Source organism: Carassius carassius, chromosome 2 (genome assembly GCF_963082965.1).
Source record: "Carassius carassius chromosome 2, fCarCar2.1, whole genome shotgun sequence".
NCBI classification, from domain to species: Eukaryota; Metazoa; Chordata; class Actinopteri; order Cypriniformes; family Cyprinidae; genus Carassius; species Carassius carassius.
This window is the reverse complement of record NC_081756.1, coordinates 8,797,706-8,815,521: the sequence shown is the minus strand read 5'-3', so window position 1 is coordinate 8,815,521 and position 17,816 is coordinate 8,797,706. Positions and strand designations below refer to the sequence as shown.

The 17,816-nt window shown below is 37.2% G+C and overlaps 1 protein-coding gene across 2 annotated transcripts in view; it reads right to left on the bottom strand.

The window, feature by feature from the left end:
- LOC132101621 (furin-1-like) overlaps positions 1 to 17,816 on the bottom strand; it is an 83,142-nt gene that overhangs the window by 64,740 nt on the left and 586 nt on the right. The window contains exons 1-2 of one of the 2 annotated variants that reach the window (XM_059506713.1): positions 15,980 to 16,086; positions 13,578 to 13,902 (exon numbers count right to left, since the gene is read on the bottom strand). In XM_059506713.1, coding sequence (XP_059362696.1) covers positions 13,578 to 13,754 — 177 coding nt within the window. In that variant the 5' untranslated portion in view covers positions 13,755 to 13,902; positions 15,980 to 16,086. Of the gene's footprint in view, positions 1 to 13,577; positions 13,903 to 15,979; positions 16,087 to 17,816 lie in introns of those variants that run through there. The other variant, XM_059506705.1, reaches the window with a different exon arrangement.

Genomic DNA, 17,816 nt, shown 5'->3' with positions numbered 1-17,816 from the left:
TGAAAACCTGCCATTAACATGCCTCATTGTACTGGCTACTTCAGCACAATACTGAAATGCAAAACATTAATAACTATGACGGTCATAGACATAACGTTATAAATGAGAGCACTATTGTGAAAAAAAAAAAAAATTATATATATATATATATATATATATATATATATATATATATATATATATACACACACATATACACACACACACAGTACAGACCAAAAGTTTGGACACACCTTCTCATTCAAAGAGTTTTCTTTATTTTCATGACTATGAAAATTGTAGATTCACACTGAAGGCATCAAAACTATGAATTAACACATGTGGAATTATATACATAACAAAAAAGTGTGAAACAACTGAAAATATGTCATATTCTGGGTTCTTCAAAGTAGCCACCTTTTGCTTTGATTACTGCTTTGCACACTCTTGGCATTCTCTTGATGAGCTTCAAGAGGTAGTCAAACTTTTGGTCTGTACTCTATGTATATACATATAGTGACTTCTTAGAGTTTAGCTGACATTTTTAACGTGTTATAACAAAAAGCACATCCACTGAAGCAGTTACATATTCCGACTACGTAACTTAGTTCAAGTTCACTTGTGCTTGATTTTGTGCAATATAATCAGGACCTGAATACTGCTGTATCCCACAGCTGTATCCAGGCATCGTGCAGAATTCTACACATTCCCTCAGGTTTCTTGATTATAAAGCGGGAAATTCTAACAAACATTTAGGCACTATAGCACACAGGTTGAATCCAAACAGATTATCAGATCAGTTCAGTCATTTTAAAACTTTCTGTAAACACCTCGCAACTAAAGTGTCAGATTGAGTTATTACATATTTGATTAAAATCATTTCCTTATTGTGCGACTATTCTGATTTCTTTCCATTTTATATTATTTTTCATTTCTTCTGGATAAACAATTATACCCCAAACACTACTATATCCTCCAAGCTATTGCTAAAGTCTACGGACAATAATTGATCATTAAAAATTAATCATTGTCCTTACATTGATGAAGATCTTTACTAGTGGACTAGTTCAGCACAAGGCCAAGGCGTCGTTTTTTTTTAGTCTTGCCCAAGGACTTGTTCGTTTTAAGCAATTCCTTTCCATTCGCAGATGATTTATCTCAGTGACAGGCCAAGGGGCATGGCGTGCACACAAGCTTGGCCTTGACAAATTGAGCCAAGGCCTTGGTGAAATAAGGGATGCAGACAATGTAATGAAATCACACTACATCCGACCATGTCAAACTATGCCACGTCTTAAATGGTTTGTGGAGAAACTGAGCTGGAGTGGGCGGCAGGGTGATGGTGCTTGATGAAAAGGACATTAAGCTCACACCTTAAACACATCTGACTTTGCTTCAGGTTCAGACTCCATTTCACAAGTCTGTCTTTCACTCTGCTCAACTTGGGTTTTTCTGGGAAAACGCAACGAAGCTAAAAGACAATGAAATTCCGCAAGTGTCACTGTCATGAAGGTGTCTGTTAGGTTTATTGTAACAGGGCTGTAATTTCTCTGAAACTAAAAAAGATGTTATGTGTGGAGGTGTCGAGGTGCAGTTAAAGACCAGACCAAACCCCAGACGGTTGTATCATCAACCTGCTGTCATCTGCAACCTCAAGTTAGAACTTGTTTTGCAAGTTTGAGGCTTATCCAAGATTCTCAGGGCTATTTTTGTTAAGTATTGACACACACTGGACAAATCTGAACATTTTCTTCCACTTAACCACTAAATCGGATCCTTTTTTCTTTGGTTTACTGGACTGGGTGAGAACAACTCAATACCCGGTTTCAAAACAATGGCTTAGGTTTCAATTAATGTGTTCATTAAATTTGCTACAAGAAAGTCTTGCGTTTACAAACTTTGTACCATTTCACAAGTTTAATAGCATAGATCTGATGTGTTCTAATAAATTATCTGTTAAATACTGAAGTTATTTAAAAATCAAATTAAAATAAATACAAAATTTCAGTGGCTGATAAGTGTTTCATTGTTTTTTTGGGTCTTTTATCCCACCCATCAGACAAAACTCTTAATTTAAATTAATTGTAGGCTTTCATTTAAAATGCAAGCTATTTAAATCAAGCAATTAAATAAGATTAAGCCTAATCAAAACCGATTAGCAATGGGTAGTCATTCAAGAACATAACATTTTCGGTTTCAAAACAAACCAAACCACTCGTTCTTAATTCTAATTATAAATAAGGAGTAAAACAGCAGAGAAAGAGAGACTTGGTTGTGGTCTACAAGCACAGCAAATTAATACAACTAGCCACATGCATGTAGATCGATACATCAATGTATATTGACCCACTGAGGTTAAGATCTTGTATTGGGGTCTTGAGAAAGACACACAGAGTAATAATGATGCTTGCGGTTCTCTGGAAAGCTACCCTCCCTGATGCTTTTACTAGACAAGTCCAGCTTCATAGCTCATTAGGTTTCACTAGAAATATGCAACTGCGCTGTCACTGTCTACAAGGAGCAGAGAGGAACCATAGGGCAAGCACTGGACTAAAGACAATGGAGCCGATTAAGTCTACTGAATCAATGGAACGGTACAGTACACCGCACTATATCTGAAAAGCAAAGATTAAAATCAAAGCAATGAACACCTTTGTGCTTTGCGGAGAGGGCAAGTTGTCAGTTAAAAAATGATCAACAACACACTTGCACCAACACGCGGAGTTGCAAAATGGTGAACTGTGATGCAATATTTATCTTGTAAAAACAACTTTTTGAACCATTTAGATAAATAAATGGTTCAGATAAAATGGAGAATGGAAAAGGAAGTACCTGAGCTCAATGAAGAGGGTCAGTCTGGACAATAATGGACTAAGGCCTAAAAAAAAAAAAAAAGTTTGATTCCGGTTGGTTGTCAGTTGAGGTCATTGGTCGGTAGGGATTTTTTTTTTCTCCAGTGGCAGTTTTACACACACACACACACACACACACACACACGCGCGCGCGCTGATTTTAAATGTGTGTACCGGTACTTTTACGACAGTGATTCTGTATTCCCGTTTAAAGTCTGTTGTTGCCATAGACACGCAAAACGCACACACACACACAAAAAGCCTTCGCGGGAGTTTGACAGGCGATCTCATAGTAGATTAACTTGGAGGATTTGAACTTGAAAAACGGAGTGTACAGACATCTTTTTGTAGTCAAACAACATTCTTTGTTATGTTCATTTATGTGGTTTATTTGATTTTGATGCTATAAATTAACTAGAAGCAAGAGACGATCAGTTAGTTTTAACTGATGATCTAACTTACAGCGATCTGTTCGACACATTCAAGAGCCACAAAACGGTATTTATTGTTTACATTTCTTTAAAAAATGACCACATTTGAAAGGTGAAATAACCAAATGAGACTTGGTTTCATATTAAAAGTAAGCTGGTAATGTTAATGTCCTGTCTGTCAGCATGTTGTCAGTGCCCTCTCTGTTCCGCGATATATTGTTGACTCCCCCCTCCCCCCGTGTTTCTCTTAATGTTACGATTTCCAAACCTTAAGTTATAGCTCACTTTAGGAATTGACAGTTAAAGGGTTTTGATGCAATACTTAATGGTTTTTAACGGATGACTTAAGTGTAAAACAGCATTTAAAGGAAACTGTAATTTAATTAACGATGTGTGAAAGACCGTTCTTCCCCAGTCTCATAAAATAAATTTGGGTCGCACATAAATTGACAGGGTCGGTCGGAAACCGGAACCAAACAAATTTTTTTTTTAGGCCTAAGACGAGACATTTCCCCTGAACAGCTGACACTTTTCAGGGGCACAATTACATGCTTTTTCTTCCTCTTTCCTTCTGGGTCATTTGTAGCCTTAAAGGTCCCCTGAAGTGCCTTGAAACACACCGCATTATTCTAGGTGGTGACATAATTTCCACTGAAACTAGCAGTCCCGTCCCCTTTTTTAAATAGCCAATAGCGTTTTGTTTATATCTGCTCGGGCCAGTTGAGCTCGGAAAAACCACATTTGACAGCCACAGTCTAAAAGATTACCCCCTAGACTCAATATGAAACTTTCAGTAAATCAAAATAGTGATCATAAACATGCTGAGGCTGTGTAGTTGTAAAAGTTTTTAATATATGCCGACTGGTGCATATGATCCGCTCCGTGCGATCGCGTCTCTGGACCAGAGCCAAAGTCTGGATCAGACTGTGTGCGCTGCCACAGTTCACGTAAAACAACAGGAAACCAGACCTGATTTGCACCAATCGAAAGCTTATTTACACTGTCTGAATCTTTCTCTAATCGCCTACATTGTGCACTATGAGCCGTTCACTGTACAGGAAATACTACACTGTGAACAAGTGACCGATCTCAGCTGCAGCTTCAGCATCTGTTTATAGTGCAGGGGGCGGGGACTTCGGATTCTAGAGAGCATTTGATTGGTCAGAAGATTTGATGAGGAAAACCGTTTTGTAGCACACTGCCTTATAGATAACCTTAATACTAACATGTTGACACCAACAGCCAAAAAAAAAAAAAAAACCTTTCATTTGTTTTCATGAGGACTTCAAAGCGAAAGGAATTCAAGCAAGCTAAAATGGGTTAAATAAGACGCATGAACCACAGGCACACACCGCAACAGCTACTGAAAAGTGAAGTGACATTCGGCCAAGTATGGTGACCCATACTCAGAATTTGTGCTCTGCATTTAACCCATCCGAAGTGCACACACACAGAGCAGTGAACACACACACACACTGTGAACACACACCCGGAGCAGTGGGCAGCCATTTATGCTGCGGCGCCCGGGGAGCAGTTGGGGGTTCGGTGCCTTGCTCAAGGGCACCTAAGTCGTGGTATTGAGGGTGGAGAGAGAACTGCACATGCACTCCCCCCACCCACAATTCCTGCCTGCCCGGGACTCGAACTCACAACCTTTCGATTGGGAGTCCGATTCTCTAACCACCAGGCCACGACTTCCCCGGCTTCCCCGGAAAATAATTGTTAAAAAGCAAGCTTGATACATGATTGCGGTTCCCATGAATGTGGTACTGTTTTCTGACTCAGTCCCCACAGTTTCAGAGCGAGGCATGGGAACCCAACAAAAGCCATAAATCATTGAGCAAGCACGTAAATTTTCTTTTGCAAAATAAGATTATGGTTGTTTGAGGACATAAGACTAGCTTTGTTTTTGATGTTTCACAATCCTTTCCTCATAAAGCAGATTTTTGCATGTAGGAAGGTAAACAAGGTAATGGGGTAAAATGACCTTTGCATCCAGATCCAACATAGCCTGCATTATGTGTTGTAGGTACATAAATGAGTTACAATATTATGAAAACAAAAATCAACTTTATATGAAAGACGTCAAGTGACAGGGAAAAACAACCGACTGGCATTTAAACATTGCAATTTGCTGACAACTTATTTTCCAAACTGAAAGTGAAAACACTGCTTGACTTGATACAACTGCAGCGAAGATGAACATATTTGATTAGGGCTGTGAATCTTTGGCAAGGCAGCGATTCAATTCGATTACGATTCATAGGTTTTCGATTCGATTCAAGAACGATTTTTGCAAATTTAGAACGATTCATTTAGATTCGATTCACAATTAAATTCGATTCGATTATAACGATTCGATTCTGCATTCTTTAAGTGCATTCATGGGATTATTTAAATGCTTCTACTAAATTCTTTAAATGCTTAGTCAGGGGGCAAATTACAGTAGCATTTATGGTTAGAGAACCATAGGTTAAAAAAAAAAAAAAAAAAAAAAACTGTTGTCCATTGTTAAATGATAGTTTAATGATGCGACATGGCATACGTAAAAATGTATGTAAGCCAAGTTTTTAAAAAAAGAGCTTAAAGAGTATTATGTATAAGCTAACATTTTGTCACACCAGGGGCGTAGCCATAATTTCAGAAGTGACAGATATGTCAAATACAATCATTTTATGATGTATGTAGCCTATATAATAATAATTATAATAATATATATATTTTTTTACAAGGAATTATCTTCTTTTTTAATTACTTTTAATTAGCTGTAATAAATCAAATACACTGCTGGACAATAATCAATCATTTGTAATCAATATTTTTTTCCTAATGGCAATTTTATGATTGTTTTATATACTAGGCTACATTTAATTAGCAATTATTTAAATTTTCTGCACAGAATAAGGTAGAAAATATACTTTATAGTTTCTGTACTGTAATAAATGTCAATTAGCACTGCATCATTCATAAATTGTTTGTGGGTTTCATCAGTTCATTCTGCTTTTATTCAGTTTAGCTGCAGATATAGCCTGGCACGTCTATGAGAGCGAGATCGCTTCTCTTTCAGTGTGAAAACGTCTTCATCTCTATTTAACTTTTCCTCTCCATCAGCGAATGATTCTGAGAGAAAACGTGCCAGATGTCTGTTTGCTAATGAAACAAACGCTACTTTCATGCATATTATCAGATAAATCTCGTGCTCCTATTTCAAGGTCGTTGTTAATGCTGTGGTTAATTTTAAAAGTTTCCTTCGTATATTTGGTTCATCCGCATTGTTTAAACACATTTATAATTCAATGGAACTGTGCGTATGATTTAGACACTTATATTTCTGCTCAGTCCATGCAATAAATACAGCTGTCGATGGCTCCGGTAACTCCGTCGGTAAGATGCAGAGAGCCATTGACAAACTACAGAAAAGTAAAACTACTTCACGTTAGCATTACTGGCCACGAGTCCTATAGATCACACGTCAGCTGCGTCAGAGATGAACAGAGCACGAGCGCAATCCTGTGACAGTCTCAGTCGGTAAACAGTGGAGCGCGTGAAGGACAGATAAGAGGCACAATTCAAGAACACTCTTCAAGGTCTCCATTAATTCATGCGTGTAGTAATTTAATGTGTACACATTTTGAAAGCATTGAATCGCTATAGAAATCGGGATTCATTCGATTCTTAGCATTTTGAATCGATTACTGTCCAAGATCGGCGATTCACGATTCAAAAATCATGTTTCAAGATCGATGCATATGAATCGACAGGGTTTGTAATCGATGCATCGAGAAAACGAGTGAATCGTTACACCCCTATATTTGATGTTTAATATACAGCTGATAGAGTTTGCTTTTGAAAAAAAATGAGTCCTATTGTTTGTCACTTAACCAGAAGACGTGGCTGGTTGGTACAAACGTCATCACTTGTAGCGTTATCGCGTCATGCCTGAAAATGTCAGAGTGTATAGGGAAACAATGTACAGAAATAGCTTTATACAAAGTTTAACCTTATGCTAATGAGCAGTGAGTCTACCAACTGGAGCCACTAAAAGACAATAAAAGCGCAATATGACTAATTTTATATCACGATATATATCAGGGTATGGTAATTTTTTCTTTTAAAAAGGTTTTTATGATATTGAAATCTTTGATACCATAGTATTTTCATAATTCTTATCACCAATTTAAATATCAAAGTAATAAAAGTCTAAAAAGAGACAAAAAAAAACCAAGCTCACTGAAGATAAATAACCAGTCAGTCAGTGATGAAATAAGGATAAGAAACTAATTGCAAGCAATAGGACAAAAAAAATAAATTAAAAGTGTATTATGTATAGATTCTATACACATACATACACATATTTTTAAATAATAACTAATAAATAAATAACTAGTAATACTACCAATTTGTGATCAGATTTTTTTTAAACACCAAGACCCCTAACAAAGCCCACTAATAACATTTTAGCATTCAGCATCAGTAGCAACCACCACAAGCCACCTCCAGTAATAAATTCATGTTTTAATGAGGCTTAAGTTTATATTTGAGATGCAAGAATGATAATATGCTAAACCAATATTAAACCCACAAAACTCCACACAGTAATTCTCATTGCAAACCCTACTACTAAACTAAAGCTTTGATTATTAATTCCAGCTGAACAGAGTTCAATCTCATCAAAAGTTAAAATCTCGGAAACGATGCTTGTAGCCATTCTGGTAGTTGCTCTGAGGAAACGAATGATGGAACGCAACAAGCTCTCTCATGTTTGCCTATGTGCTTGACTAAAAAGCAGGAAGCTCTTGTGTGAATAAAACATTAGAAAAATATCAACTGTCCTCTTCTAGAAAAGCAACACGGCCTATGTAACAGGAACTGCTAAACAAGTCTCTTAGGTCATGAAAAAAAAAACACCACAGAGAGAGAGAAAAAAAAAAAAAAAAGCAAACAGCAGGACCACAAGAATTAGTGAATGCAGCTCTGAACTTTAATTTATAAGCTTAGCAGGATGTAGGTTAGTAGGCAATGCACTAAATGCCACTGGAAAACTCTCAAAATCAGAAGCGAGAACATTTCTGACCGGCATTTCATTCCATACATGTTTTCTTTAATCCGATATCATATTTAACCTACTACTTCTATTTCTAAACAAAAATAACTCCTTTACACTTTTGCGTCAGTCAACTACGGTGGCTCATTACCGTGATATCGTGCAAGCCCCTATAATTTAACTCGTGCCTCGGAGCCAATATACTGCTGTCTGTGTAGTCCCGGGACATCCCGGGACAATTGCATGCCATAAAATATCAGCTGCAGTTCAGTATCTTGACTTCAGCGCAAACACCTGGAAGTAACCGTCTGGTTTCACAGTTGTAAAATGCTTCAAAAGGATTCTTTTCTGGTAATCCAAGCTCTTGTTTTCCATCAAAATAATAATCAAACAAGGGCTTTCTCACAGACAATTCAAAGGGATTTTGGGTGGGATTCAGTGGGACAGTTGCCATGGACAATAGATTGCATTAAATGTAAAAAAACAAAAACAACAAACAACCATTTCACCATGACTTGGCCCAGGAGCGTCTGTAAATTATGATCATAAGGTAATGAAAGCAAAGATAAGCACAATGGAACAGATGGATTGGTCTCATACCATCTCATGCAATCCTAAAGACTTCGCTGTGAAACCATCGAGTCACAACAGCTGCCTAAACTCCAAACACAGAGGGAGGTAACAAACTGAATCCTGACCAAGCAAGCAGGAAAATAATGAGATGAAGTATCTGGATGGTGTCCAGGACTTCAAGGCATCCACCTCTAACCAATATTTTCTTTGCAGACTTCGGCGTACTTGCAACTTCTCTTCAAAAATATAATAATGGCACAGCTCAATAGCATAACCAAGTTACCTCATATCAATTCACCCCATTCCATCAGACTTAACAGAAAAACATTAAATATGTTTTAATAAGATTAATTAACAGCTTTGAAGCTTACGTGTTCAGTTTTACATGCACATCAAGTCATTAAGGTATAGCTATTCTAATGAAATTGGTGGGTATTTTTATTCAAATTTATTAACTTTTAAAATAATACTGACTATGCCATTCTGGTCTCAAGCTGGCTTCAAACCCCGTCAGTGCAAGTCTTTTTCATTTCATCTTTCGCTTAGCCAAAACTATGTCTAAATCACTTAATGTGCGTAACAAACATTAAAATTCACATCCTAAAGTTTAATGCTTTCAAACAGAGGTTTGCCTTAGGAACCACTGAAAAAACAAAAGCTATAACATCATGCTTAAAACTTAAAACCCAATGACAAGCTGCTAAGATTAAATAATCAAACAAAGAAATTGTAAGGAATTTGAAATTGTCAACTTTTAAACTTGCTAAGTTTACCTATGACTTAAATATTGCCACCCTTAATAGCACAAACAACTTATTCATGCCTTTCATTAAATCAAAAACTACACAAAAGCATCTACTACAATAGAAAAAGAGCAGGCATGATCTGTCTGAATAAATCAGAAGCTTTTCTCAGTCTGTAGAAGAAATCCTCCACTTGGAACACAAATGAGACATGTTAAAAGCGTTAAGCCCCCGGCACTTGTGTAGCCAAACGATACACTTTTCAAACTCGGCCAACAGTGCTGTCAGCATGACTCATCACACAATGTGAATCTGGGGCTCGGGCCAGGTGTGATTTCTGTACAGCCGAGCTGCAGCGAGAAAAACTACGCTTCAATCTTATTACGAAAGACCACCGGTGATTTACAGCGATCCATAACAGCTCGACAGTCCAACAAAACATTCTCAGTTTCAAGCTCAAATGCATTTTGTGGCTTCAAGTTTCTTCCCCTACTTACAACAAAGACAGCTCACAGCATCAAACTTCAAAATTGATGTATAATGCAAATCGAAATTACATGTTTTGTTCTTTTACATGATTTAAAGGGTGCTGGTAAAGTGCCAAGAATGTATGAAGACCATTAATTAACTCCCACCAGAGACAGACTTCATAATACAAGTTATGCTATGACGTTCTAGCGCGTACATATGGCTCAATTTAAATCCATGGAAGTTTTAACCCATCTATGGACACACATAGGCCTGTCGCGATAGTCGATAAATCAATTAATCGCACGATAAAAAATGTTCCATCATAATTTTCTTTTTTCAATTTTTATTTAAATGTAACATTTCATGATGTGGGGTTAGTCTGGAGCGCAGTCTGTAGAAAACACTCTCTCTGATGGCACAGATGTCCTGGGAATAAAGAGAGAACGTCTCACTAGAGTGGCCAGCTTTGGGAAGCACCTTTCATTTGCTTGTGGATGTTTGCGTCTCAAGTGGTATTGCATAGTACATGCACTACTGCTTTATTTTAATACCACGTAGCATATTTTGCAAGTAACTTCTTTGCCCTTTCTCTCGAAATGGGCCTAGTTTTCGCTCGCTTCATTTGGCTTGCTCAGCTAAATATGTCTGTTGGCGTGTAGTTGCGTGTGTCAATGCACCCAGTGAGCTCACACACACATCGTTTTCTCCTTTCCAAAGCGCTCAGGCAGTTGTGCTCCTGAGGCGTCTATCGTTGCTAAGCATCCATCAGCTGCGATCTCCGTTACAACAAGGAAATTTCAGTAATAGATTTCCACCACCGAAAAACCCTTGCTGTAACTCTGCTACAAGATTTATTTTCGAAGAAAAGTAAAAAAAAACTCTGCAGTGTTTTGGGTTTGAGTTGGTTCTTTTCACATGGCCTGGTGCGCTTGTGTCATTATGAAAAGCTGTTGTTTTTAACTCGATGCGGTACACGCGCCTGGAAAAAACGAGCGTGTTGCACAGCTTCTCTTCCATTATGAGCGCACATACCGCTTTTGAAATAACGAACTGGAGCACAAAAAAAAAAAAAAAAAAGCCGTGATATGTGAACGGCTCCTTCATCGGTCAAAATACTTTCGGTTAACGGTTAAACGCCAATATGAGCATCCCTAACTGGCATATAAACATAAATATAATATATATATAAAATAATATAATTCATTTTAAGCCACACCAAGTCAACATGTTGGTATATCTTGCTCTGAATCTGCCATAAAATAAAATAAGTTTATTGATCTTTGAAAAGGTGTACCTGCGTTATTATGCCATTATCATTATATTCGTTGAAACTGGTCTAACAACATTATTATCGTTTATCGCGATAATTTCTTGGACAGTTTATCGTCCAGCAAAATTTGTCATCATGACAGCCCTAGACACACAAAGACACACACTTATTAAAAAAAAAACAATGCCAGTTTGACCAATGTTAAAAGCAGAAACATGTCTGTCGTAATGAACTTTGGTCAGCTGTGAAACAAGTCGTCATTAATAAGCCATGAACCTGAGCACAGAAGCTGCATTTTAAAAACCATGCTGCCTCGCAACACCAAAAATGGGAACATTATTAGTTCATCTCTCAAGAGATAGAGGACTGAATGCCAGCGTAGACCCAGAGGCATTAATTTTCAGCAATTACTAACCGCAGCATATTCAGTGCTCCCTCCAAAGCGTGCAGGGATCCATTCATCACCTGGCTTTACAGCACCATCTGGACACTGGGCTGTTTGTCTTTCAAAGTAATCCCATTACTGGAAAAACAGGTGGTAATATACATCTAAATTAATCGTGTAATCTAATAAATTGGCTATCGAAATGTGCTTTCAATTAGCCTTTCGCCGAGCTCCGCCCCCCTTAGTTACTGTTGCTACTTCCGACAAACAAATGGTCAAACACAACCAGCGCGACAGATTGCCATGACGGGAAGAGGTATACCTGTGCGTGTCAGTAACCTTTTTTGGAGTAATACCTCCGCGATATCCTCCAGATCGAGGCAAAAGGGGTTACAGTATGCCGTGGAGGGAAAAAAAGCGAAATCTGATAAACCCCATGACCTGTACCTCAAATGCAACCAGCACAGCCTTGTGGACTAGTCATGCTCTTGCACTGCCGGGAAAGTTCTCTTTCATATGTTATGGTCTATTATTGTCTATTGCGAGTATCTATTTTTATTATTATCTTGGTGAGTAAAGGTTTTAAAAATGATAACTAAATACTAATTGAGTCTTAAATGCATAATGTAGACATATAGGCTAGCCTATATAGGCTAATGTTGGCATTATTCTTTAATTAAATTTCAGATAAGGCAGAGTCTTTATCTTAATTTCGTTATTGCCAAATACCCATCTTAATTTATCTTAAAATTTTTAAGAAAGACTCGTTTTTATTGGTGCGTTGTTCTATTTATAGGCTAAATGAGTCTATACCTAGGGCTATTTAGAGTTCTGAGATGTTACGATGTTACAGAGGACTTATTTTATTTCTTTGTTCAAACTTCTAAGTGGCCTATTACGTTAGTCATGTATAAATTATGTTAAAACATGTGTAAATGACTCATTCTTGACAAAAGGCAAAAGAGCTGTGTGTGTGCGCACATTTGAATAATGTCGGGCTGTAAACGAGTTCAGGCTTTTAAAAAGCTGTCAATCAAAATGTACTTGTCTGGCTCGGGCCGAAATCTGTCGGGCTCGGTTCCTGTCGGGCCTAACTTTTAAAGCCCGATTACAGCTCTATTCTAGTGTCCGATTTACAAATGCCGTGGGCGCCCCGCTTCACCATCTTGCTTGGAGTCAACGTTTGTCGGAACTGCCTCACATAGTAACAGTTGCTATGATGTGTGATTGGACAATAGCCGTTTTGGGGGAAGGGCCGGCGAAAGGCTAATTACATATAGGGATTGAAAAATCTGATGATTTTTGTTCAAAAGTAGGAAGTTGCAAAATGGTCCTACAGGCTTTGCTGGTGTTAAAAAGCTAAAGCTTACAGTCAAGGGCCTGTTACAAGCAGAGAATATCATCACATGACAACCGGAGAAAGAGGAAGATGTTTTATGCATTCCATCAGAGAGAGCCAGAGCATTCAGACGTAACAGGCAGGAAATGTTCAAAATGCATGAATTTCCTTAGAATGGGGTAATGAAAGGAAGACAATGACAAAACTGCATCTTTAATAATTAGAATCTCACTGTGCAGCGGCACGATCTTTAAAAGTTCAAAGTCAAACGAACAGTCAGCGTTTGGGACTGACAACCATATTTACTTGTGATTTTGAGGTGACACATTACCCACCATTCTTCCTACAACTATTCTTCGCTGACAATAAACAGCTCATTAAGCCAACAACTTTAATTTTGAATGAAACACGCAAGCATGCAACCAAATGTGCAATTCAAACGAGCTTTCCAAAAACATACAGGAATTACTTGTTTGAACAGAAAACTCACCTTCCCGTGGTTTACAAAGCCATGCTTTTTAGCGATCCGGTTAGCTTCCTGCTCTCCCCCGATGATGTGGACGGCCCATGTGTTGGTGTAAACCTTCTGTCCAATGGATGGCCGAGGCCCAGAGGTCACGAGAATCAGCAGTGTCCCGAGTGTCAATGAGGCAAGCCTGAGATCCATCAGACACAATGGAGGGAACAAAGGCAGGAGTTTCTGAAGTCACCAAGTCAGTCAACACAACGGCCCTCTGCTATATCCGTGCTGCCCTGGGCACATGTAGAGACAGAGCCGAGGAAGAGAGATGGACTTGGAACAGTTTAGGAATCACCTGCGGATGGAAGTAGAATGAGTCATCTGAGCTGATGGTATAATTGAGGATATGAATCACACATGAGCTTTAAAACCATGGAATTGACTAACGGTTTAAAAATTAACAGCACACCCAAACAAAGTTTAATTTTGCTTGTGAGAACTACATGCAGGGATTCGATTCCAATCAGTTACAGGATCTTAGTCATACTTTATTTGATGCACATGTAAAAGAGGCTGTGAGGTGGTTTTGTCAATTTGATTAAACATCATGTACCGGGGAACATAAAAAAAAATCTAAAATAGGTCTTAGAAAAAATAAAATAAAGACTAGCACGAGCTGGGAATAATAAAGGGCGTTCACCTTGACAAAGTTTTGCATGGTTCAGAAGGCATTTGTTTTCAAATACAAGTTGAGGTGACTTGAGCAACAGTAAGTTTACGCAACAGTGCAGCATCATGACACACTCACATGATTTGCTGCCAGATACTGCTGGATATTCTAGCAGAGTATGAACGCGGCAGTTCATATGTATTCTGCAACCACCAGCAATTTAATTACGATTCATGTAACGGTTTCTTTAGATGCAACCGAAGACATTAATAAATGTACAACTATCTACTAAAAATCATACAGAAGTTCTACCAGCATATTCACAAAAAAATAAATGCTTTCTGACTTCCGTAAAAGATGTGCCTAGTCATCATCTATGCTGGTAAGCCACTGAAGATGGGAGGGGAATTGACGGACTTATTCTTCTAGAGAAACCTTCATCAGCTGCCATGTTCAGTTATGTCAGTCTGTCATTTCTTTGCAAAAACCATCCCATTGTTTCTCCTCTCTTATATGACTGAGCAAAAGCTGATGCAAGATTCTTGTTGACTTGAGGCTCAACTTGCCATAAACTTAAGCTGGTGATTATGGAATAAAGCAGCGCATTCAATTTACCCTCGGTTTCATACATTCATTTGTCTAAATGTAGAAAAAAAGAATAAATAATTACAAAAAATTCAGGAAACCACTTTTATTGACTGCTTGGATAACTTGGTTTGATCTTAAGGAAAGAAGAAAAACCTTAAGGAGGCACTCAAACCCTTGCTTGTCTGGATCAATTCAGCAGAATTATCTGATGATTCAGTGCACGTACTATAGGTGGAACGATTCATGCCGAGTCCGGTTGACCCCATCCACACCCTTAATGGCCTATTTCATAATCACATAATGTCTCATTGGACAAAACGTGTTCTTTTCTGTAAACAAGAAAGGCGACTGAAATTATGTCTCACAATCTGATAAGACAACCCATCTTCAGCTAAACATTTGCATTCTGCTTCACTTAAAGGCAAAAAAACTGGGTGTACTTACTACAATACAATGTCAAAAGAATGCGGTGCGAGTCAGATAAACTACCTGTTCCACCACTAATTTACAATCAGGAAAGAAATACAATATTCTGAAACTTAAACAGGATTTCACACAAACACATTCATTTTTAAACTCAATATGCTGTATAAGAATGTATATGTATGCACCTAAAAGTCAACTTTTTACAAACATAATTTTTGAAGTTTTCTTTGAAATTAAACATGGAATCCATCATGCATTTTAAAATTTGGATTTGACAGCACAACAGTGAGAAAAAAACAAAAAGAATTCAGGCTACATAAAGCTTGGATTTTTATTACAAGTTCAGTACTTTAATGTAAAACAGTTTTGTTCACCACCAATCAGTAAACACCGTTTAAGAGAGCAAAATATTGCTACAAAGATTTGAGAAATGAATCAATTAATTTACCTAATAAGATCAAAAGTACTACACAAGCATAAACCGATTTAGACTACATATTTAAGCCCATCATTTTCACAAAGTATTTCACAAGCATTAAAACACCACTTCCACAACTCCAAACCTTTTTGCAAAAACAAATTAAATATTAATAATAAATAACTTCACAGGAAGCATCAAACTAAAATACTGTTTACATCCAAGTTCTAACAGCAGTTGATTTCAACTTAGTAATAGACTTAAGCTCACTTAACCCCCTACACAATGTTTTTATCAGATCAAGAGAAGAAAATAAAGAACGATACTCACTTGAGCACTGAACATGTGTCTAACCCAGATTAAGTAGACTAAGCAGTAAGCAAGAAGTGCGGAACTTTCCTGACAGCAATTTAAAGCCGTTCCAGCCCTGATTTTAAAGCACACCCACTCATGACATCACAACCTGGTTAACACTTCTCAGGGAGAGGAAACTGGCATTGAGATGTTTGACGGTAATTGTCAACCACTTGGAAAAAACTCAAGACAGGATGCAAAAAGTGGGACTTTTAGAGAAGTCTGCTTTATCCGAAAATGTTGAAGGGAACCCTAAATTTAATCAGTCTGCTTTTTACATGCAATCAATTCCAATCCAAATACTTGTTCCAAAGAAGAGACAAATTTGGTTCCTGGCAAGCATTACACTGTAGGCTGAAACATTAGTCTCATGAGGGAAAAGACTGAAAACAATCAATTTAACAACTTCGAGGGCAAGAAATCACCAGAAAAAGGAAATAAACTTTGAGATGGGGATCCATGCATTTCATGCCTAAAGTTTATAACAATAATTTACTTTGATAAATAATTTATAGAATATTTAATGCTTGATTAACACTTCACAACAACAGGACAAAACAGCCAGCATATATTGATAATACAAAGAAAATTTCAAGATAGCATTTGAAGAGTTCGGATGCAAAAGCCTCTAAAGCGCCATTTGAAATTTCTTCAAAATGAGCATTTTTATCAGGCTCATATGTGTAGGTTCAGTAACTTGACTTTAATAGAAATGTATCTTTTCTCACCCATTAAAGTAAAATAACTGAACATAAACATAGGAGCCTGAGAAAATAACCATTTCAAAAGAGAATGTTCGATGGCACTTAGGCTTTTGCATCTGAACTCTTCATTTGGACACTGTACTCGCACTTAAATTTATTAGATCACCCCAAAAAAAAAAAGTGGCATCCGCAAATAAGCTATGCTTTACACAGAACTACCTTTTCTGAGGCATTTTTGTGATTACTTTGATCAGCTGGTCTTGTCGAAATCAGAAGTCTTGTTTCTTAAATGTGCAAGAATACAAGATCCATACTTGAAATGATAAGACACACAATCATACGATTAAATAACACAGCTAGATAAATAAAAAATGTTAAAATGCACACACGCGCATATATACATATATATATATATATATATATATATACACACACACACACACTCACAAGCACACACTTTACATACAGTTTAATGTCTTGTTATACTGTATATGTATGTGTGAGTGTGTGGTAAAAGAGCAATAACTAATATATATATAACTAATATATATATATATATATATATATATATATATATATATGTGTGTGTGTGTGTGTGTGTGTGTGTATGTATGTATGCATGTATGTATGCATGTGTGTGCGTGTGTGCATGCGTGGAAAAGAGATATACAAAAATATAACAAGGCATCAAACTGTATGTAAAATTTTAGGACTAAAAGAGCATAAAAGGAATATGAAGTAGCACACAAATTTTAAGTGTGGAAATTTGTGTTCACACTAGCAGAGTAATTAGTATATTAACTTAAAGGTGTCTAATATCTATTGATGCCATTTAAAAACTAAAAAAAAAGAAAAAGAAATGGGTGTGGGGGGGGGCTTTACTAAGAGAATAGTTTTGCTTGGAAAAATGGGTTTGTGTTGCTTTAAAAATGAATAACATACTACGAAACTAATTGATATCCACTGGAATTAAAGTAGGTTTTAAGTGTCCAAATGCTTTTAGGGGAACACACTACATGTTTAGTGTCTGAAATAATTGTGCTGTGACAGCTGCACGCCGATCTGTCTTTTAAAATAGTCTAATCTATATAATATGATAGTAACGTTAT